The sequence below is a fragment of the Cyclopterus lumpus genome, chromosome 17 (assembly GCF_009769545.1).
Source record: "Cyclopterus lumpus isolate fCycLum1 chromosome 17, fCycLum1.pri, whole genome shotgun sequence".
NCBI lineage: Eukaryota > Metazoa > Chordata > Actinopteri > Perciformes > Cyclopteridae > Cyclopterus > Cyclopterus lumpus.
Window position 1 is genome coordinate 4,522,127 of NC_046982.1, and position 24,490 is coordinate 4,546,616.

At 41.8% G+C, this 24,490-nt stretch overlaps 1 protein-coding gene across 6 annotated transcripts in view; it reads right to left on the reverse strand.

The window, feature by feature from the left end:
* Positions 1-339: 339 nt before the first annotated feature.
* Positions 340-24,490, reverse strand: part of ctnnd2b (catenin (cadherin-associated protein), delta 2b) — a 155,296-nt gene continuing 131,145 nt past the window's right edge. For 2 of the 6 annotated variants that reach the window (XM_034555360.1, XM_034555358.1), the window contains 11 exons: positions 24,198-24,384; positions 21,874-21,991; positions 20,543-20,725; positions 16,883-17,056; positions 15,755-15,905; positions 11,382-11,631; positions 9,267-9,360; positions 9,035-9,161; positions 6,386-6,514; positions 5,252-5,328; positions 340-3,182 (listed from right to left, as the gene is read on the reverse strand). In XM_034555360.1, coding sequence (XP_034411251.1) covers positions 2,919-3,182; positions 5,252-5,328; positions 6,386-6,514; positions 9,035-9,161; positions 9,267-9,360; positions 11,382-11,631; positions 15,755-15,905; positions 16,883-17,056; positions 20,543-20,725; positions 21,874-21,991; positions 24,198-24,384 — 1,754 coding nt within the window. In that variant the 3' untranslated portion in view covers positions 340-2,918. The remainder of the gene's footprint in view (positions 3,183-5,251; positions 5,329-6,385; positions 6,515-9,034; positions 9,162-9,266; positions 9,361-11,381; positions 11,632-15,754; positions 15,906-16,882; positions 17,057-20,542; positions 20,726-21,873; positions 21,992-24,197; positions 24,385-24,490) is intronic. The other 4 variants (XM_034555361.1, XM_034555359.1, XM_034555363.1 and 1 more) reach the window with 3 other exon arrangements.

Below are 24,490 nucleotides of genomic sequence, written 5' to 3' on the forward strand. Positions count from 1 at the left end.
AATGTATTCAGAGATTACTCCAGACAACGTCTGTGGATTACTTTTGGAAAGAGACATGCCTTTGAGTTTTTACAAATGTATCGTGCAATAAAGTCCCATTATATTGGAGAGATGGCAGACATCTCTACGCATATATAAAATAGGCAACTCGCACCAAAACAATCTAGACTGAGAAATGTGTATTCATGGTTTTATCAAAATGAGCCAGAAAATCTCCACTTCAGGAACATTTACATACACCAAACTTTCCACTTCTATTTTCTGAAGGTCCCGTTTGCACACGGGAAAACACCACAAAGACACTTTTTCTGGCAACAGAAACAAACGACTCAACCGAGATTTCTTCGATGGTCCGTTTATATTTTTTTGGAGCAGTTGCAATCAGTTTGAGGCAATAGAAAGTTTCACAATTCTCTTTTCAAAACACGTTTGGTCTAGCAACAAAAAGGTTACCGACGTCATATCTCGCAGTCAGGTTTCACCGCCTAAGGATCACAGGGACGTACATAAGTCAGTTTCCAGATGCTCGCTAACAAAATACGGCAAGTCTGTTCTTCATCCAGTGTTTTTGTGGGGACAGTTGTGTTATTTTTCCAAGTCAGAAGATGACCTCTAGGACTTCTAGACAGCAGTGCGCAGGGGAGAACCAGGGTCTGTATTACAATGTAGCCTTCCTCACATAGAAAATGTTAACAAAAAAGAATTAATCCCCATTTAGTTTCAGATTTACTGACAACAAATACTCATGCATTCATGGGTGCAATTGTTCTGCTATGTAGCATAATGAGACCAATTAATCAGAAATGTTGTTTTTTTTTCCATGCAAGAATCCATGAAATTCAAGAATCTAACTCGTGGTTGTTCTCCGTCACGTGGCCGATGATCAATCGTTTGTTATCGATATACGAAGGAGAACCAACGTTTTTGTGCACGGTTAAAAATACAGACATGTTGGAAATACTTCTCGTGGACGTAGCACCTTTTTTTAAATTAATTTTTTTTTTGGACTGCCTTAGTGACAACGTGGATCCCTGGGCCCTGGTCTACTCTACTCCACATAGCAACAACATTACTACACAAAGTCGACAATTTAGTGTGTTGACCAGAAAATGAAATGTGAACAAAACTCCTACATGTAGCTGGTTTTTTTTGGTTTGTTTTTTTACAAGTCTTTTTTTTCCCATAATGTTGCTGCTATAAGTGACATCCACATCTGCACATAAAAAGTATATATTTATATTTATATAATATATATCCGTACTCTATTAACAGTTTTGTCTACCATGAAGTTAGAATTGCCACCCATCGCTCAGAAAAGATTTTCTTTTGTTTTTTGTACTTCAAACACTGATTATTTTACAACACAGAAATCAACTAATTTTGTACAACTTTGGAGGAAGCATTGCTCCGCCCATTCACAGTCCTTTCGTGATTTTCTTTTGTCTTTTTTTGTTGTTGGTTTTCTTTTTTACGTTCTCTCCCCAGTCCCAGTGCAGTTAAAACAAGTTTCATCCCAGTAAAACACAGTTTAGAAAAACCAAAGCATTTACAAACTGGCATCGCTAGAACTGCAAGGATGTTGATCTGAGAGCTTCAGCTGAACTTGGACCCTTTAACACGCCCCTAATACCCCCAACCCACCCCACCCACCTTCTTCAGCTGAGGGGAAGGAACCCTTGTTTGGCACGGTTATATACACAATAAGCACTGTTCCCTCAAAGGAGGAGCTTATGGGAACAAAAAAGCAGGATTCGTGGTGTTAATGTGGACCGCCAAAAAAACTGAAACTAGCATAAAAAAGATGAGTTTTGTCACGGAAAAAAAATGGTTTGAGACGGCCATTCTGTAGGGCAGTTAAAGGAGCACCGTGACCTACCAGAGATGATGCTTCAAATACCCAATTCATATCCGATATTTCAACAAAAGCAACGCTTCGACATCAATCTGGACCTTTTAACATGAGTTCTGAAAAAGTGCAGGAATCGTGTGTGTGTGTGTGTTTACGGTGGGGGATAGTTAGTGAGGACGTGAGGTTGAACCAATGGCAAAAGAGGCCTGACATGACACAGAAAGTAGTGCAATGTACAGTACACAATGCATCTCGGTAAATGTAGTGTACATCAAATACTATACAACCAGAATCAAGAATAAAAAAAGTAGAAACACAACAAAAGAAAAAGAAAATAAACGGTTACAAATAACCAGTCCAGAGGCGCTCTTCGCCCAGAGGAGGATACATCACACTGGAGCCACAGAGAGAAACAAAGGTTTGTGTGACAGACGTCCTACATGTCCTACAGCTCTGCTTCTTGTGCTTCACATTACTAAAAGCCATGTTGCTATACCACATATTTACAGGTTTTCTCCCGGGTGCTCTTACACGTTCCATTTCGCAAACCCCCAAAAAAGCTTTTCCACTCTTTGAGTCCAGCGATTAATTGTTCTCTTTTCATTGTCCTTCTTCACCTCCATACACACTTCCATCGTTCCCCTCCACGTTCTTTTTCGTTGTGTCTGTCCCTCTTACGTTCTGTATCCGGAGGCCTTCGGGCGCAGGAGGTCTTTCTGTTCTGCTGAACTTTCTCGCAGTTGATCACAAACTAAACACAGAGAGAAAACGTGTCCGTCAGTTTTGGTGGTGGTGTGCATGCACATGCATGGCCACTCCTCCGTTCGCTTCTGTTCCTCCTTTGTCCCCTCTCCCTCCTCCCTCAGATGTCTGAGAGGAGTTTTAATATCTTATATTTTCTCCTGCTCTCCATCCTTCCCCACCATCGTCCTGCTATCTATGATGCTACTCAGGAACTACAGAGTAGGATGGGGGACCTGTCCTCTCATCTTCTCTACACCTCTTCTTAAACTACCCACTTCACCATCCATCCTCTCCTTGTGCTGCTGATCCTCCACCCTTGGCTCCCTTAGACCCAGGAGTCTGGTGAGGCTGGATAGTGGCTGGTCTCGTAGTTGAGCTCACTGTAGGGCCGCGAGGCGGAGTAGAAGTCTACATAGTTGCCGGTGGACTTGAGGCCCTGAAGGTGCATGTTGAGGTCACCCTGTGGGGGGCGCCCTCCCGCGTGAACCTGGTTCTCGTAGAAGGCCTGGTCCTCGTAGTTGACGCTTTCAGGCGGGGGAGGGTTTTGGAAAGGAGGGTAGGGCTCTGAAGGCAGGCCTTGAGATGAAATCTGTGAAAAGAAAAGCAAAGATTGAGAGAGACGTACGATTATGACGGCAAGATGCAAACCCAACTTGTTAAATACCAACGCCTGGTCAGTGGGCCCCGGTATCCGATACCGACGCACTAAGGGTACACTTAATCATCTGTATGAGCCACAACAGGCATTTAGCCGGGGCTTGACCGAAGGACTAACACTCTTGCAGTAATTGCTTCGTTGATTTAATGAATACTCACACAAAGCACCACTCTTAATCTTGCGTTTACCAGAGATAAGCTTGGAAATGAATTATTCAGCATGAAAACAGCATTAAAAAAAGCACTGCTCGATGAAATAAATGGTAGTGGATTAAGACCTAAACGATCGATTCCTCTTACTAATCCAGTAAGAGGTTGTAGCCCTACATTCAATGTAAACTCATTTGCATCAGAGCAACTGATGCAGTATAAAGATCAAAAAAGTCTGCTTGAGATGTCAAATGAACGCAGACTTTCACCCAGGAGAAGGCTGTTCATGTCCTGTGTGAAACCAAAAGACAACGATTACTTATTTACCTTGGCTACTTAACTTACATGGCTAATGACATTTCACAAAAAATGCAATTCTAATTTGGGGACAGTGACATGGCTGGATAGCTAGCCTGTCTTGTTGTTAAGCATATAGTACAAATGATATGTACTGTTTTATAACCATACACAATTGTATTGTCTTTGAGTCTTGCAAAAGTATTCTAAACTGACCAAGCTTTCAGAAGATTTAAACATTTAGAGACAATGCACTCCAAAATATCAAAATGGCCAGATCTTTTTTTATATCGAAAAGCACATTCGCCAGCTCGCATGCTAGCTAGCATGACTCATGACATTCCAGTGACTAGAGACCGCAGTTCAAATGCTAACCCAGACTACAGTTCAGCACAGGCCCAAAACTCAGCCCTTTGGACCTTCCTTAACTGAACGTAACTGGTATGCTACATTTGAGTCTCGAAACTTGACCCAAGCGCTATATTTCCTTCATACGTGACCGTTAGCTTTCAAGGCTAATCAAAAGCACGTTAGCTCTTTTCTCACTGGGCATAGCACATCTACTTGCAGTACATAAGACACACTACAATCGGCACACTCAGAGAAAGAGACCAAAAACCAACCAAAGTCGACGCAACAAGTTTAGTTAGAAATCACGTGTGTGTGTCCAAGACCCTTAACAGGCAGCATGGTTTAAGAGCATAGAAGCACTCTAGTGCAAGAAAAAGTATTATTTTTGACGCCTGCAATGTATGTAAATGCATGTTTCATATGAAACTTTGTCAAATAAAGTTCATCAGATATGAATATTTTCTGGTTTTCTCAGACTTCTGGGATGGAATACCAAACAGCTACGGTTTCAACAGGTCAGCTTAGGCTCAGGGGATTTGTGGGGAACTTTCTTCACTATGTATCTGTCAATAAAGGATCTAACAAGTACTATTTATTAGCGCCATGGAATGATGAAAACAAACTCGGCACATGTTGGTAACTTGAATATGTAGGTGAAATAATGATACATTCTTCATCAAAAGCCATCCGTCTCCCACCTGCAGCAAAGGTCAATTAGCAGTAATGATTTTGTTTGTTAAAAAGCGTTTTTAGCTAGCTAGCAAACTAGTGTCTACACACAAAGTGAATTTGATTCTTGTACATTGTCATATATTTAGAGAAACAACCATCATCTCTGGGTAATCTGAAAGGCTTTTACTGGCAACATTGAAGATTTGAATGCTAACACCGTGGCAGCAATTAATTCCTGTATTCCTATAATGAATGAACCGTTCTAATAGTTGTATCCACTTTGGTGTAAATTCCCATATAAAAAGAGGAGTAGTTTTGCTGCAATATTTTCTCTCCTTCTGTAACTTAATATGGGGATTCTATACAGCAGTTCCTTCTCCCACGTAGAGGCATTTGAAGCTTATTTAAATGACAGCTAGCAGTAGCAGTGAATACTTTGAGATATGTGCACCAGCAGCGCTTTGTGATCACATTTAAAAAGGCTACAACACAGGTCCCACTTTGTAAACACTGAGAAGTGACTCGTCGTACCTGGTTGTACTTCAGGTCATCAGTGGGCGACACGTATGCTCCTCTGTGCAGCGTGGAAGACCCACTGGAGATTTGACCTGCAGAGACAGAGAGGATGAGGACATGAGCTGAACGCCGGCTCTGAAACCATTTATTCAGGTTTGACTGAAGGCAGAGGATGGTGGGTCGGCTGTCAGCGTTATCAGCTGGACGTGATGCAAAAGGAATCAAAATGACGGTGAGCGAGGATGATTAAGGAAAGCTTGGAGCTCAGTGTGTCCCTGCTGTCGGAGTGCAAAAATGTCTGCAGAAATGAAATAATGAAACCTTATAGCAGACTGTTCACAGTACTTGATGTAGGTTCATGTATGTTCCCACAAAACTTATCTTGAATAGAATAGATTGACAATTTGGGAAACATGCTGCCTTGCTGACAATGAGAGGAGAAGATTGATACCTGTCTCATGTCTGTACGCTGATTATGACGCCACTGTGGGATGGTAATTAGCTTAGCTTAGCACAAAGACGGGAAACGGGCGAATAGTAAGTCTCGCCTGTGTCCACAATAAAATGAAATCCACCCCCTAAAAAATACCAATATACTGTACATATACATGAATACATATAGTTATCTATTTTTGTTTTCTTATGAAAGGTTAATGAATGGCTGTGGAGAAATTAATTAATTTATGCCTAATTGCCCCTTAGAACCGCCATTGACTAGCAGAAATGCTGTGCCTGGACAAGTGATAGTTCAACACAAAATATCCCCTAAAAACACAATTTGTCATTTTAACACTTTGATTTCTCCTTGTATTAAATAAACCAACCAGATATGCAGAGTAAATTGGTGAATTTTAGAGGCGCTGGTACTTTCCCCCTGTTTCTAGTCTATATGCTAAGCTAAGCTAACTATCTCCTAGCACCAGCTTCATATTGTTGTACCGATACTGAATGAGAATGCCTCTGATGTTCTCATCCAACACTCTACATGTAAACAAAAAGACGCCTTCTCCAAAATGTTGAACTGTTCCTTTAAAACTGTAAGACCTATATCAACATGTGGTTGATACGTATTCCAAAGCTACACACCGAGCTGGAAAACACATTAGCTTTATGGGAGAATGTGTCAGACGTGCAGTGTGGAACTCCTACCCATCATGGCGTCTTTCCGGGATATGTGTTCGCCCTTGTTGCCATGGTAACTGGCATTGCCAGTCGACTCGTAGTCTGCCTTCCTCTCCTTCAGCGCCACCATCTCCCTGGGGGAAGCAGGGGCGCTCGCTGCACACAAACAAACGGAGGACGTCTTAGACCTTCACTCCATCAGAAACACATCATCAATACTCCTTAGGAATCGGAGGGGTGGAGACTACAACAGGAGGGACAGCCGCTCACATCACACGGAGAGTCCCTTCATTCAGAAAGGTCAGATGGATGTGCACATTTCTAAGGATTACAGGTTTTGTATTTGACCTCAACAGAGACACAGCACTCTCACTGTCACCCTGAAATGAGTCGGAAACGGGTGCTGCTTGTGGGTATTCTTCACAAATCTGGCTTTTTGACCAGGGTGTGATTTCAAAGATGTATATATTGAGTCATCGCCCCCGCATCTGATTTCCTCTTTCCTCTTTCTGTCTGGCTGCAGGCCACCATCTCAAACTCCCACTGGCCCTTTAATCTCTGTCTTGGCATTACTCACCCAAAAGGTATTTTAATTGTAATATTGATAATGAGTTAGATCTGGTTAGGCGTGTTGGAGGAAAACTGGCTATTGATTTAGTGCCATATGGTTCAGTAGCGTTTCCTCTCATATTCAAATCATCAACGGCCCTTCACATGGAGGCTGCTGGCCTGCCAGCCTCTTTGTGTGGCTGCATCTGTGGCTTTGTCTCGCTTCTGTTTCACACTTTTAGCATTGACCCATACGCTCATCAGTATGAGTAATAATAATAATAATAATATGAGTGATAATAATATCACAGGTCTATCGTGATATCGGCACCTCTCCACAGCCAGTTATCCAAATATTTCTTTAGTGTGTGAAGGATTGCCACAGAAGGAAATCACAAAATGACTTGATGGACCGTTTGCTTGCACGACATTGAACTGAGAAACTAAATTAAAAGTATCATGAGATATGATGGAAACAGAGCAACTTGTCTGGTAAAATATTGAGTGCAGAACTGACTATATCCTCTATATTGACACAACATATAACTTCCTCTATTGTTATTAGGGATCAGATATCGAGCTGATACTGACTGAAAGAGCAGGAATGAGTATCTGTGACACTGGGACCAATCTATTCAATTCAGTTTTATGTTTTTATACTATATACATTATATACTAAAAATATAATCACTGGCGATGCTGCATTAAAAAGATTTACACTTGACTTGTAGATTATGGTAATTTTGAAGATTTACCAAGTTGCATGTGTTTGATTTATTATCTTAATAACAAACAATGCAATTCATTTATATCTATGTATTTAGCTTCCCACGCACTTACGACAGTCGTTTTTTGGAGGATTTCGGGATACAACTTCACCAAAATGAGAATCCAATCTAATGGCAGCCTTTGAGAGAACGTAACAACGGTCTGCTTGTAGCTCTTTCCGTAACAGCCCTGAAATGTCCTGAGTGACATCACAAGCAATATTTACACAAGTGGCACCCGTGTCATGGGAAAAACACTGATCACAGTTTTTTTCACAGGATGTTGTCATGAGTCCAATAATAGTGAAACCCTAATTTGGTACTACTGCAAGGGAGGGACCCTGCAAGGACTTTACTTGACAGCACAGTAATTTGCCGGTGGCCGTCTCAGTGTGAAGGTTAACACAGCTACTAGTTCGAGCTGTTTTATTTGGTTTTGACTGCACGGGTATACCTTGAATAGGGAGGGTAGAGCCGTAGTAGCACTTAAATGTCCCTTACCGATAGCACTTTGTTGTTTAGCACTTTAGTAGCACTTTAATGGCACTTACAGATAGTGTTCCGTAGTTTAACGTTATTGAAGAAATTGTACTTGCTTGATTCTTGTTGTTCTGAGTTTGGACTCATGGTTTAATGCACTTATTGTAAGTCGCTTTGGATAAAAGCGTCAGCTAAATGACATGTAATGTAATGTTAAGACTTTCCTGTTTGCTTATAGTTAGGGCTGAATCAGGTTTGCCCTGCTTCAAGCCCCTTGATATGCTGCTATAGGCTTATAGGCTGCTGGGGGATGTTTTAGGATACACTGAGCACCTATCTCATCTTCTCTCTCTCCTTATGGATGAATTTACATCTCTCCATTGCACCTTATTAACTCTGCTTCCTCCCCGGAGTCGTTGTGACTTCACGTCTCATAGGGTCCATTGGACCTGGAGGTGTCTGATGCCTGGTGAACCGGCCTCCCGCGTTGGCCCTGCTGATGCCCCGCCCCCCTCCTCTCTACCTCCTTCTGTTTCATGGATTGGAGTTCCATTCATACATTGTCATATTCATGTAATGTGTTTATGTAACTTTGTAAATGCTGTTCATTCTGTACACATGACATCTATTGCTTCTGTCCATCCGGGGAGAGGGATCCTCCTCTGTTGCTCTCCTGAAGGTTTCTTCCCTTTTTTCCCTGTCAAAGGTTATTTTTGGGGAGTTTTTCCTGATCCGATGTGAGGTCCTGGGACAGGGATGTCGTATGTGTACAGATTGTAAAGCCCTCTGAGGCAAATTTGTAAATTGTGATATTGGGCTATACAAAATAAACTGAATTGAAATTGAATTGAAGATAGGACAGTTGGGTGTGTGGACTCACCTGATCGATTGTTGGGTGAGGTCCGTACGGGAGAGATGGACGGAGTGCGAGAGGAAGAATAAGGGCGCTGTCTGTCCCTCTCTATCGTGGAGGAGGAGCCGACGAAATGGTATTGGGAGTAGCCGTCCTGGAGAAGACAAGAGAAGGACCAGAGGAAAGGAGAGATGAGACGATGTAAGAAATAATGCACCTGCACGCCATGCAAACGGTCTGGAGCGCATTCAGACTTTACCTTTTTGTAGAGGCTGCGGAGGTCTCTGTATTGCCACATGCTGTTCAGGACTTGAGATGCTGCTTTCACGACTTTGGGACTATGTCTGGGAATTCAGCAGAGAGGGAAAAAAAGACAAAACAAGTATAAAGCTTGACTGTCCTGCTTTGTGCTCATGGGAGCTATGAAGACATCACAATGCAGAAGAATGAGGAGACAGACATTAAGGCGAGACACTACACCAGTAAAGCACCGTCTCACTGCTGTCTCCAAAGAAGAGGGACAACCATAGATGCAAAATGAAAATGCCTCTTTTTATCTCCTCAGATATGGCACTCCAATTGTACTGAGGCCAAATTGAGTAATGATTGATTGATTGGCCAATATTTCATTCTGGGTCCTCTGGGTTTGACTCAGCTGAATAATGGCTGTAAGTTTAATTGGCTCATGTGGCCTTATCAACGCTAAGCAAATTAAACTTTATTTCTGTGAGTCATTATGGAACATTTTTTATTGTTGGGGATTCTGAGATTGCGTATCATGCACTTGCAGTGATGCAAAGCAGGGATCTTTAAAACATTCTTTGAAGAACAAGAATATATTAAAAGAATAAGCAAAATAAGAAATTACATGCTTATCTTTGGATTTAGACCTTCAATACTCCAAAAGCGACTCTAATGAGATATTATTTGAGTAATAACTGAAATTAATTGGATAAAACTAAGAACCAAATGTAACTGCCCTACAAATGCTAAAGACATATTGGGTCAAAATTCTGTTGAGACCTGAAGGACTCTTTTGACATATATATTAACAGTTTGCCATAGAAATTTTGAATTTCTGTGAAAGAAATGTTGAAAAGTTTAAACAACGAGACAGCGAGAGCTGGTCTATGTTGAGTGAAAGCTAGCATTGAGATGGCTAGGAATAGCCTGAGCTAAAGCTAAAACTAATTCTACTTATTGATAGCCGTTGTAGCTGTCTATAAATTAAAAGTGTACTGGTTCATAAGGTAATTATTTACCATAAATGAATGAAGCAGTAGCTGAATCCAACCATGATGGAGAAAACACCATAGCTAAACTGCTGCTAAAGCTAACTAGCTAAGTAGATATCAGTAGCTTTTCACTCCAGTGGATTTAATGCAATTGTGTTACGCTACCTTTAAATTACATCTAGAAAAACAGAGAAACATTTAATCCCTACACATTACAGCCCTTAAATAATCAAAATAACATTATTTGTAAATATTTTTGTTGTTGTTTTGTTTAATGTTAAATAATTGGTTAATATGGACAGGAAAGCTGAAAGAACACCTTTTGATGGTAGATACAGCATGTCCTCACTTAAAAATACCTAGAGGTGAGAGTTTAGTATCTTCATTTCTGGCATTATGTAGGTTCCATGGCACTGATTCTTCTGGGCAAACATAATCAGTCTTTAAAGTTAAGATAGATATTGGATAGAGAAGATATTTCCAACATCGAGACATGTATATAGATAAGGGACAATACAGTTTCAATACAATTCAGGCATTGGCAGCACACAGAGCCTTTGATTGTGGCATTTCCCCTCTCTTGCTGCCACCCCATGTTTCCTTCTTCCTGTCTCTTCTGTCAAACAGTCAAATAAAAGTAAAATGACAAAAATATACTGCGGGTAAACAGACTCTGCCAAACTTTTATTTTGGACCTTTCTGGCTGACTTTTTGGACTGTTGACTCATGGCAAGTTTTGAGGCTGTGAGTCATCAGTCAAAACTGTCGGCAGAAAATACCTCCACCCTCCTGCTTCACCGTTGTCTCTGTGCTGCATGATCCCTCTCTTCCAATCCCCACCACAATCATGTTCCAAGCTTTTTCTTAATTTCCCTACTTTCAACCTCCTTAGCTTCACGCCTAAATATCTCTTTCTCAAGCTGCCAGATTAGCATAAATATGTGTACAGACAGATGCCCTAGTGGTTCTCGTCTTCCCATGGGTATTGTGGGCTTTAGTCACATTTGCTATATTGACTGTTGAAAAACAGATTCCCTTTGTATCTAATATCAGCGTAAAACATTTTCTAATGCCGTTGCAGCTTCCATCAAACTATAACTTCTATCTTCCGCCTGACATCATTTTCCCACTCGGCTTACTTGTCCCCTTTGCTGCGGGCAATGCCGATGAGCTTCTCGATGCCACCGGCGTCCCTGAGGGCCTTGGTGTTCTCCATGTTCTTGGTGATGACCTCGTGCAGTGCGCAGCAGATCGCCGTGATGGTGTCGTCCGACATAGTCTTCCCCACTAGGGTGCTGCTGTTGGTGCTTCCTCCGCCCCCACCGTTGGTGTTGTTGTTGTTGCTGCCTCCGGGCAAACGGTGCACCAGGTCCCTCATTGCATATTTACCTGTGGGCGCGGTGGAAAAGAGTGACAGGGGTTGGTGGGGTGCAGGAGGAATCATGTTGTGGAAAGGGTTTGGAGGTGGAAAGGAGGAGACAAGGTGGAAATAGGAATGAAGAAAAGGCAATTTGAGCTTCTGTAATGCTGACTTGGATCAAGGTCATGTGTATTGTTTTATGGCAACTACATTTACTGTAATAGTAATGCCAATGAATTATCTCTCCCTGTCCCTCTCCCTTCCCTTAATTTTTTGACAGTCCCTTTGTCGACTCTCTGCTCTTTCTCTTTTCGTCCCTGAGAACCCCATGAAAATAGGGCCTGGCTGAGTGGCCGTCAGACAATGCCAAAGACTTGGCCACGTGATGTAACACCAACTGACTACATTTCCCATGGAAGCTCAGTACTGCTGTCAGGCAATCTTGTCCATCCTGCACTCTGCCCCTCATTCCGATTGGATCAACACCCTGGGGGTGATGGTGGTGGAGGTGCCTCATGGCCGACTGACTGTTCACATCCAAACATGGCTTTTACTGCTGGTGCATGAAGCATACATATATATATATATATACATATATATATATATATATATATATATATATATATATATATATATATATATACATATATATATATATATATATATATATACATATATATATATACATATATATACATATATACACATATATATATATATATATACATATATATATATATATACATATATATACATATACATATATATGTATATATATATACATATATATACATATATACATATATATACATATATATATATATATATATATATATATATATATATATATATATATATATATATATACTCCAGATTCTAGATTGATGTTATTGATGTGTTCTATTTTAAGATCAGAATCAGAATCAGAATCCGTTTATTGCCAGGAATGTTTACACAAACGAGGACATTTCTTTTGGCGGAAGGTGCAACATTAGACATGACAAACAACAATCAACGCAACAGCAACAGTGCAATGTGTGTATTAACTTAAGTATAGATTGTGTATATCATTATGTATTGTCTTCAAACCAAGGTACACATTGCAAATAAGTGTTGTTATTATTATGCTTTCATGTAACTTCAGCATCTATTTATGTCTGTTGCCGTTATCTTTTCGATAACCCTGGGAATGTTGTAATAATTTTTAGCATAGGATGACCCAACCAGGACCCTGAAGTGTACGTGAAGTTTATGAACGCACACACTGATGCGTAACCGTATGCTAGCATATACATAGTTAGTGCTAATGCTAGCATACAAATATCTCAGCATTGCATTTAAACACATTTAAACAAATATCCCAGCATTGCATTTAAACTCACAAATGTTCATAAGAGTTTATACTGTTTTTGTCACTATAACAGACCCTTTACAGTACTTTACAACTCTTGGCCAGCTATTATCATAACATTAGTCAGCATGCTAGTGCTTAATAAGCATTAGCAAATTAAAGGGTAACGGCTATCATGAACGGTAATTTAAAAACAGTAAAGTCTGGCAACATGATAAAGTAACGTAGACCAGGCTCAGTTCAGGTTTGACTTTTTATGCTCTTTTACTGGAGCATGAAGCGTGGTGGAATTAGCAAGCAAGCCAGCTCACTAGAAATCCCCTCAATGAGTATATTTGAACAACCTAATGCTTCATCCACACACAGCGTAGGAAAGCACATTCAAACTGACACACAAGTGGATGTAATGGATGGCTACCTGTCTCTTGGACCCCATCCCAATGAGGCTGCTTGAAGACGTTTTGCCTTTAATTGGCACCTTTCTGTTGGATATTGTTAATGTGTCTTTGCTAACAGGCCAACTACCACATTCCTTCAAATAGCTGTAATTAAACCTCTCCTGAAGAAGACCACTCTTGATCCAGAGGTGTTGGCTACAGACCGATCTCTAACCTTCCCTTCCTCTCTCCTCTCTCCATGACATCCTAATACAGAGACTGGATCAGTCGATTGGCATTTCAGGTACCTCACTAAGTTGGTTTAAATCCTATTTATCAGATCAATCTCAGACAAAACAAGTTATTTTACTGGCCCTGAACACCTCAGAGATCAATTATCTAGTGATGTGGTTTCTGTAGATGGCATTGCCCTGGCATCCAACACCACTGTGAAGAACCTCTACATTATCTTTGGTCAGGACTTGTCCTTTAACTCTCACGTGAATCATATCTCAAGGACTGCATTTTTTCATCTACGTAATATTTAAAAAATCAGGCACATCTTGTCTCAAAAAGACCTAGTCTTCTAGACTAGATTACTGCAACTCCTTATTATCAGGCTGCTCTAATAAGTCTCTTAAGTCCCTCCAGTTGATCCAGAATGCTGCAGCTCGTGTACTCACAAAAACTAAGAAAAGAGATCACATTACTCCTGTATTAGCTGCTCTGCACTGGCTCCCTGTAAAATCAAGAATCACATTTAAAATTATTCTCCTCACCTACAAAGCCTTGATTAGCCTTACATCTCTTACTAACACATTACTAACTCTACTTCTTCCCCGGAGTCTTTGTGCCTTCTCGCCTCATAGGGTCCATTGGACCTGGCTGTGTCTGAAGCTGGTCCGGGGTCCTGACCCCTTGCCCCCGCTCCCTGCATCCAGCCCCTGGCCTGGACCCGGCCTCCTTCCCAATGGCACTGTCTCCTTCTCTGTGCCTCCTGCCTCAAAGGCCTGGCCTCATTGGTCCGGCCTCTTTTGCGATGCCTCCTGCCTGGTGGGCCGGCCTCTTGCCTCTTGCCTCCGTGGCCCTGCCCCCTGCCATGGCCCTGCTGTTCATCTGTACACATGACATCTATTGCTTCCGTCCATCCGGGGAGAGGGATCCTCCTCTGTTGCTCTCCTGAAGGTTTCTTCCCTTTTTTCCCCTGTGAAAGGTTATTTTTGGGAGTTTTTCCTGATCCGATGTGAGGTCCTGGGACAGGGATGCCGTATGTGTACAGATTCTAAAGCCCTCTGAGGATAATTTATAATTTGTGATTTTGGGCTATACAAAATTAACTGAATTGAATTGAATTGAATGTGTGGATTGCTTATTTTCAAGTCCACAGGCTGGGGCTTTGACTGTAATGCTACACTGGTTATGGAAAATAAGCTGACGATAGCCGTGTCATTGCCCCCCCTCCCAGCGCTGCACACGAGTTGTTGTTATTATAAAAAAAATTAAAAACTCACAAAATAATAAATGTGTCACACGTATAAACTGGCTTATTACAGTAAGTTATCACACATGATTGAACCATGTAAAGTGCTTAATTTAACCATACGCTTGCAGTATTTGCAATATTAACATTATTGAAAGAGATGTGTTCAATCATGTTTGTAACATTGCATCAATAAAACAACAGTTGGCTCATGGCGGAAACAGTATTGATATCTACTGCCGAAAGCTCTGAGGATGCCACTACACCATATGTTGTCTCTCTCACACAATTTCTTCTGCGGGGCAGTATATGTCCTTTCAGAATACACATGCGTGCCCCGTGGCAGCAGGACAGACGATTGACATGACAACCTACATGCACCACACACACACACACACACACACTCACACACTCACACACACACACAACTGGCTGCATTAGACAGCATACACAGACAGCTTAGCTCAGTGCCTCAAGCGTCAGACAGAGCAAGACGGGGGAGGCATGTGGTTGTTGCTATGGGGACCAGCAGAAAAGCAGAGTTTATTACAGACATCACTTGATCTCCAAAGGGAAATCAGGCATTGAGCGATCAGTCAGAGCAACCCCCGCTTAACGGAAGGTCTTCTTTATATTTGCACAAATACAGACGGATACTATAAAGACACATATGTCTTTTTTTAATGTAAATTAAAATGGCTGCTTAACCTGTCTACTTAAACAAGTATCGCATACATTATTCAAACAATTGAGGCATTCTGCCAGTGGGTCAAGATAGCTGCACTTGTTTTCAGTGCCATTATCTCCAATTAAAGTCAAACTCTGGAACACAGTTGCTTTGAGATTTATGCATTAACCCATTATTGGGATCCGAGTTCACGTGTCACTTTTTGTCCTGACTTAGTGTGTCACCTTTGTGTGAGGTCTGTGAATGAACACCTTACCAATGAGCTCCTTGTTCCTGATGTCCAGAGCCATGTTTCTCAGCGCGGTGGCCACGGCACAAACCACTCGGTCGTTGTCTATCCTCAGCAACTCCACCAGGATGGGAAGGCCCTTCTCCTTACGCACTGCGGCCCGGATATACACCGACCACTGGGCAGGACAGGGGGGAAGGAGGGTTCGTTAACTGTTGCGTATAACTTATACTTTCATTGTTATCGTGTAACCTTCTGATACTGCGGAAGCTGAGGTAGGCCATGTGATGTTACCAAAAGCTCTGGAAATGCAGAGTGTGATATGTTTTTTGTCAAACACTTTGTACTCTGACATTTCTAGTTCACAAGAAATGGCACTTGTCAAGTGCAGAGTTCAAGAGAGGTCAAGAGCTTGATGCAGTTCATATGCTGTCTGTCTGCACAAACCAAAGAGCTGTCTGTCAAGTTAACTGACAGACAGCTAACAATCAATGAGGTTAGAAAATAACACTACTTACTTATAGCATCATCTTAAAAAAGATCATTATTATTATTAAAATGTATTATTAGAGTCTTTTGGATGCCATTGCATAAAAGTGTAATCCAACACGTGTACTGTATGTTAGAAATGGACGTAGTAATTGTGGCGTCCCATTGGTTTATAGACTACAGTTTTGAAGCCTTGAGTTCAGCATTTTGTCTGTCGCCACCAGAAGTGACGCAAGAGGGTGGAGCTAAGTACAACCGAACACTGGATAAGACATTTTTAGGCGACCAAAATGCTACAATTTGCTTTTCACGAGTTGAAGGTAGCCACACCCGAAAGCATACCCTGCTTTATGGTCTATTTGGCTCTCAATGGACCATCATTTACTAAATGAACATCGTGATGTATTAAAGAAGACTCAAAACTAGAGATTGAGACCATAAACTCATGTTTACAATTTACTAAGGGAATAAATCAAGTGAGAAGTAGAGTCATTTTCTCATAGACTTCTAGACAATCTGATTTCTTTTGAATATGGGGGACCTCTGGGGTTGTTATTTTGCCGTGTGCTGAGAATTCTTTCTTTCAGAACACTTTGGCACCCACTAACACATTCAATACACAGCAGATGCCCTTTGGTATAACAGTGATATAGGCATAATCCTTACCTTCCAGCTGCCAGCAGCTAGGTTCTGCAGAGCCCCAGCTGCTCCCTCCAGGGTGTCTGGGTTGGAGCACTCCGACAGCAGTGTGAGGTAGGGCTTGACGATGGTGGGGTGCCACAACATCTGGATGCCCTTCGGGGGTTCCGCCAATTCTGGAAATGGGCCGACGCCGTCCCACTGCGGAAGATGAGACGTCATTTAGAATAGAAAAGCGTTTTGAATTCTGCGTGAGGCGAGGTTTGACAGTGGTAGGGTGCCAGCCTGGTCCCCTCGGGCAAGAACAGGGGAAGGAGAGAGAGAGGATTTACTATTCATTAACTGTGTATAAATACGCTGGCATTCATCTGTTTGTGCATTTGTTTTTTCTCTCTGCTCTGTAATTGAAATCTGACATTGCGTTGCTGATGCATTTTGGAAAACACACACATACTGTATTTGTAGTGAAAGCTCTGGGTCTTGATAAGATTTGGAAGTGACATTGCAATATAATTCACACAGATTAGCAGTGGTGGCATTTGACTGACATGTGTTGATGAGTAGGTGCATGATGAAGAGAGGTATTTGGAATCAATAAGTAATCATTAGATGCTGCCCTGTACTACATGGTTGACTTGTTGTTATATGCCTATGCATTTTTTTTTTGTGCAAATTCAGAGAGCTGATCAAATCTGCTTGCGCCAGTTGTCATTTCAGTCGGATAAAAAAAAAAAGCAACCATTGTATCAAAAGTGACTAAGAATGTCTAAAGAATGAGTTAAGAGTGAAAACATACACATAAGCAGCTCATCTATCATAACTTATTATACATAAAGTACAGTTAAATGGACCTGTACTTGTACAACGCTTTTCTAGTCTTCCGACCACTCAAAGCACTTTAACACTACTTGTCATGATTCATCCATTAATACACTGATGGGAGGGGCTACCATGCAAGGTGCCACCTGCCCATCAGGACTATCTAACATTCACACATCGTTTGGGGTTAAGTGTCTTGCCCAAGGACACAACATGGACTAGCGAAGCCAGGGTTCAAACCACCAATCCTCCTCTGATTGAAGGACGATCCTGCTCTACCACTGAGCCACAGTCGCCCACCTCGGCAAGTCATCATATCACAATAATGGGTCTGAGTGGTCGCTTAAACTTGTGTGTAGAGCTGTCTACTTGTGATCCAGGACACATTTATTGTAAAGACGGTCTGAGGTCTATTGAGAACTTCTGAAAACTCGACTAAAGAGTCTTTGTATGCTTTATCTGAATGTGATTTTGTATAGAAAATAGTATCGTCCTCCTTCCATCTGCAATGACGTAATGTCCCACAACATCTGATGAGGCTTTGTAACGCTGCCAACAGACTGCATTGAAAAAAATAAGAAATAAATTGTTGTCTCCCCCCTCCATCTTTCCTTCTTGACTCTCCCTCTCCCTTTATATCTCCTCTCTACTGATATATCCTTCCCTCCTCTCCTGTCTCCTCATTCTCTCTTCTAATTACCCCACCGTTGATAGAGTTTTGCCCTCTCCAACAAGCTCCCCAATCGCTACTTCATGGTAATCGCTTACAGCTGCACTGGAGTGGAGACAGACAGCTAGAGGGACGATAAGTGGGGGGGGGGGGGGGGGGGGTATTATCATTTTGGAGAGGTTATGATTTCTCCCTTTACAATCTGATCCCAGGGATAGTTTTGAGATCCCTTATCTCACTGGATCTGCCTGGATACACAACAAATTCTTTGAGGGTTCGCTTGGCAAAAATAAGTTAAAAGGCCTGGCTCATCACTAACATCATTTTTTCTTAAACCTCCTTTCTCTTCCTTTTCCAGAAGTAAAAAAAAGGGGGAGATCAATAAAAATAAATAAAAAGCATGCAGGGCTAATGAACAAATCCACCGGATGTGTCGGGTTTTCAATTTCACAGCTTCACTAGAAGTTGTAAAAGACGTCTTCCACTCAACCCGAATGTGATGCTGATTGCTTCTTACCATCACAAGAGGTTCGAGCCTACTCCACGGCAGCCGCTTGGTGTCTGCCAATTCTACAACTAATAGGGCACTCGCTTTATTTTAACTAACCGGAGGACGGAACTCTTCCTGTTGGCAGCAGATGGACACACCCAGGAAATCCAGATCGAAATACTAAAAGTGCCTTTGTTTTCTTTTGATTCTGAGCAAAGGTAGTGAGTGCATACAGTAGAGGGTCAATATGTAGGTAGAGCCATAATCGTGTGATCCTGCTGTGTAGAACAACAAAAACATTCAATTAAGAAGACGGACCAATCACATCATCTAGCTTCTGCACGTAGCTGTAAATCACCGTATTCGGGTGACGTGGCCCTCAATAATCCAGGTGGGTGAAATCACAGGTCGAGGTGACAAAAACAACAATTCCGGCTAAAACATCATGAATATAAAATTCATAAATACTCATTTGAGACGAGAGATGGTGTGAACTGAGCAAATGTTGCTGAAGTACAAAATGATATATTGAACAAAGCAATACAAATGTAAACATATAATGGTAGGCATAGTGTCTTAGAAAATACACATTAAATGCTCTACAATTCTATTCGTACTACTCAGACTGTATAAAGGAAGTAGATGTAGTCGAGTTTGGTATTCTTGCCATCTATATCTTGGTTTTCTGCAACCAGAAGTGACACAGAGAGGGTAGCCCCGCCCTAAAGCCTACTCTGCTTTATGGTCTATTTTTTACTCTGAATGGACCATAATGTACGACAGACAAAATGCTGTATTGAAGACTACTCGAAACTAGAGATTGAGACCATAAACTCATGTTTACAATGTTTACTGAGGGAATAAATCAAAAGAGAAGTAGAGTAATTGTATATAGACTTCAATACAACCAGAGGAGTCACCCCCTGCTGGTCAGGAGAGAGAATACAAGTTTAAAACAGAACAACCGTCTTTATGCCAATTATCCATGAGTGTACATGATGATTGTAATAAAGTTTAAGTTTGGTGAAGTTGTATCCCGAGAACTGGGACCGGTTATTTTATATGAACTAAACTGATGTTCCTGACGCTTTTTCAGCCTTCAAGTCTGTCTTTCGCAAATCCTCCGTTTTTTTTATTTTTTATGTACAATGTTTTTCAGTACAAATACTTATGGCCTTCCTTAATATTTACTTCAACCTCAAATTACATTTGCATATCAATTACTCACCCTGTGTTATCTTGAATTTTTGAAGAAAACTAAAGTAAATGAGTCTAAACTAAATCACAATAGTTGACAAAGCTCTTCCACGACTCGTTCAGTATATGCACGGACCTGCGGCATGCTTGTGGAAGCACGAGACGGTCTTCTTTAAGAATCCAAGGCAACGCAGGGATATACAAACGGTATAGTAATTACACAGACAGGACAGATGCTAGGTGGAGCAACAGGAGCCTCCGTTTTAGCTATGAGCAAACATCAGCCTGTCTGGATATTCATCCGAGAGCAGCGATGAATCCACCACATTGTTATCATTATCCACCATACTATTAACTGCACAGATGTGCAGTGCTCTGTGATGAACTCTGCCCGACCATTTTGATCTCACATGAAGCACCAGCAAAAATGATTTGACCGAATCGAGGACGTAAAGAACCAGGACAAAAGGGAAGATCTTAAAAAAATACATCCAACTTTCAGCTTCCCCACCTGGTCGTGCCCCTTCTTTTTCTTCTTCTTCTTGCCCCAGCATCCGGAGCTCTCTGCGTCCTTGCCACCGGTGTCACACAACAGACCGTCCAGCTCCTCCGACCCCCCCTGCTGGCTGTGAGACGTCTCTGCGGCCAGACGGTACGACAAGTTCCTCAGGATGCACACGCAGTTCTCTACAGTCTGGTGGCAGAGAGAAAGAAAGAGACAGACATGAAGGAGGACAGATAACAATCAAACACTGAAAATCATACTGGAGAGTAGACATGCACACACACACATTTATGAACATACTGTGCAGTGCTGTCTGTATAATATACGCTGCTATATGGACACGCAGACACACATGCGTCTGTGTCTACATTACGCACACAGACTAATCCCATTGTTGTCGCAGACTTTGATCTTGTGAGGGTTTTCCTATGAATTAAAAACTTCACATTTCCGCGTGAGGAGCAAGATCCTTTAAATACATTAATGGGATGTTCAGGAGTTTTGAAGTGGGGCTGTTATCTCTATTCGGCGTAGTACCTAAAGCGGTGGCGGTTCGTGCGCCCTAAGTTTGGAGAGACAGGCAGAAGTAACGAGACAGGTGCAAAGCAATGCACTGTTGTCGACGGCAACAGCTAAATGTATTTTACAGTGCACACTTAAACTGACCGTGACTGTTTTAGGTGGGTCCTTCTTTCACACACACACACACACACATTTATGAACATACTGTGCAGTGATGTCTGTATAATATACGCTATATGGACACGCAGACACACATGCGTCTGTCTACATTTCCGTGTCCATCTGTGTCGGGTAATATTACTGTAAAGAAGAATCTGCCAGCTTGGGCTTTTATACTTTTGATAAATACTGATGATAATTACTGATTAAGACTGAAGTCTTAGTGATGTGTATTTATCAGCAGATGCATATTCATATTTTACAGTGTGTATTTTGTGGCCTGCCAACCTCGCACATTAACATAGAAACCACAGGCAAACATTTAATACAGATTAATGTGCATATACAGCGTATGCAAATAGTCTGCACAGACAAAGATAAAACACATTTGCACACAACTCGTGCATATGCATGTCAATAAAAAATATTCGACACAGTTATCATCATGAAACACAGTTTTAAAAATATTTGGACGGTGATAAAAACTAAATAAATAATTATGATAAAAACATAAAAGCATGCAGACCCACATCCACACAACTTTTCAGTCATTGAGATCTTTTTCTTTTTTATTCCCGTGCAAGTATATTTGTATTCAGATGTCTTTGTGTGTGCGTGAGCTCGAGGCCATGAGAGAATGTGTGCAAGAGAGGCACCTTGCTGTCGATCTCACTGCTCCCCAGAGCGGTCTGGATGACGTAGAGCAGAGCGTCTGTCAGGCCCTCGCACTCCCTCATCCTCCGCCGGGCCTCCTCGCCTGCAGAACTCACATTCCTGACACACACACACACACACACACACACACACACACACACACACACACAATCAATGAACAGTCCAGCTGAGAACTGAACATGGAGCACAGCTTCAGAATATCATACGCACGTCTGTAAAGTGTGTGTGTGTGTGTTGAAGCATACGGATATGTGATAGTGGATACGTAATGCAATGCCCTTTAAATGTCAGACTATTAAGGACGGCTAGGAGATGCCCGCGCCCTCGATGTCAGTGAGAAATGGCACCGAGCTTCCAAAACGCCATTAGCCGCATTTGTTTTCCTTTAATAACAAACGTCACCATTTTAGTCTCAAACCAATATGTGGTTGTCAAGACCCGGGGGGGGCATTTACTTATGCAACCTGTGTTAATGCCTGAATACTTCTTAAATGGAGTGAGTACGTCCGTAAGCCTTCATAAACAACAGAACAGTGATGATAAATATGTCTTAGTGTTTTAGTGTGGGCTTCTTTGATGCTTTTATTGCGTATTTTCACAGTGAGAATCGTGACTGCAAATTAATGTTGCTCCACGTTTGTCCGAATGTGGAAATAGGTAGCCGCATTAAGCCGTGTGTGTGTGTGTGTGTGTGCGTGTGTGTGTGTGTGTGTGTGGTTTTCAGCTTTTTGTGGACATGGCAAAAGACAGAAACAGATAAAACATCAACATAAATGCACTTTGTGTTTTGGTTAGATTCATTTCTGGGTATTTTATTTCTTATACAACACACACAGCATTAGAAGCTCGACTAAGCACTTGATATGTTTACTGGATCTTCACAGAGAGCAGGTGAGTAGACACATTGCAGTTGAGATTAATGGGCCACGCATGGTACGGGAACTATTTGTTCTCCTGTTTCAAATATATGTCTGCAGAAATAATAAGATGATGCAATAAAAAACAAATACACGTACACAGCTGATGTGTACTCGGGAATGTTTCAGGGCAAAGTCGTCATTATTCTGTCTGCAAGATGTGTTTGATGGAGAGAGACCCTTAAAATGGTCCTCCAGACTCCACAAATAGCATAGTTTTTAATTGCAGGTGTGTGTAACTACAAACTGCATTTTGTTGCGCAACTCTGTTGTCCAATGACAATGAATGAACATTGTAACATACCGACCACGGCCTGAGAAATAGGTGCCCCATATTCCTTCACACGAGACAATCGGCGCAGACGGGGCCTTTTCGGTAAGGCCCAGTCACACATCTGATGTTTAATAATGGTGTGAGGATGTATTAGTCTGTGAGGGTGGTCTATCAGACGTGCCTTCATTATTCCTAATTCTCACTCCTGTATTTTATATTCATATTCACTAGCAAGAATGCCAAGATATTATCACAACAAGCACAAATAGACGAATAGGCATATTCATAATGAACAATGTGCCTTAATGCATATTTATAGGTAAATAAGTGACTAGTTATACTGCACTGTACGTGTGACTACATATAGGAGCTACATGACTATATGTAGTGAAAATTAAGATAATATAGTTGATAATATATAATCACAAAAGCTACTCTGATAATATAAACACATATATGATCTGATTCTTTGATTTCCCCCCACCCCATTGGCAATCCTGCGCTCAGTGTGAACCCCAGCGTTGACGATAAGTTGGCAGCATGTCAGTGTTAGTGTTTACAGATCGTTGCACTGCCCCCAAGTGGCCAGAAAAAAAACAACAATCCAGAACGATTTGAAGTAACAGGACTTTTTTTACACCCCGTATTCTGAATTGTTTTAAAAACATGTCACGCACAGCCAATAACATCTGAGGCACTCGGGTGTTATCGGCACTGTTTATCTTTTTTAAATATCCGGCGTGGTGGAGCACGGAGCCAAAAAACAACAAACAAGAATGTGTCACAGTCCTACTACTTCCAGACTTCCCTGTATGACTAGCATCACGTCTCGAGTGTAAAAACACAAAAGCTACAGCAACTCTGAAGCCTCGTGGCGAGTCATCCGAAATGCTGCTGAAGTCCGTCAGCTCTCTGGGTAAAAATGACAGACTATGACCTAAAAATAACCGACAATAGGGGGACTCCTTTCTCTGCTTGAATGTGGTTGGTATTGGCAGACCGTGATCTCGCAAAGTGAGCGAGTATGTCATTTCTATATTATATAGAATATATATATTATATTATATTTGCGACAATAAATATCACTGATGTTGGATAAGAAACAGATACTGACCGGAGGCAGCCTGTGGCGTTGCGGAGGACCTGGGAGGAGTGGAGGTGCAGCTTGCGGTCCTCCTGTGTATGCGGGGACGTGTCCCAGCCCGAGTGGGGGATGATCACAGCGTTGGTCAGCACGGCGAGGGCATCCTGGATGATGGGCATCTTCAGGGCGTCGCATGACGACAAGTTCCACAAAACACCTGAGGAGGAGGCAGGGAGACGGGACGTGAAAACCAACCCGGAGGAAAAGGGACGAAAAAACAACAACGGAGGAGAGACAGACCACTCCAGAAAAACGTATCGTTG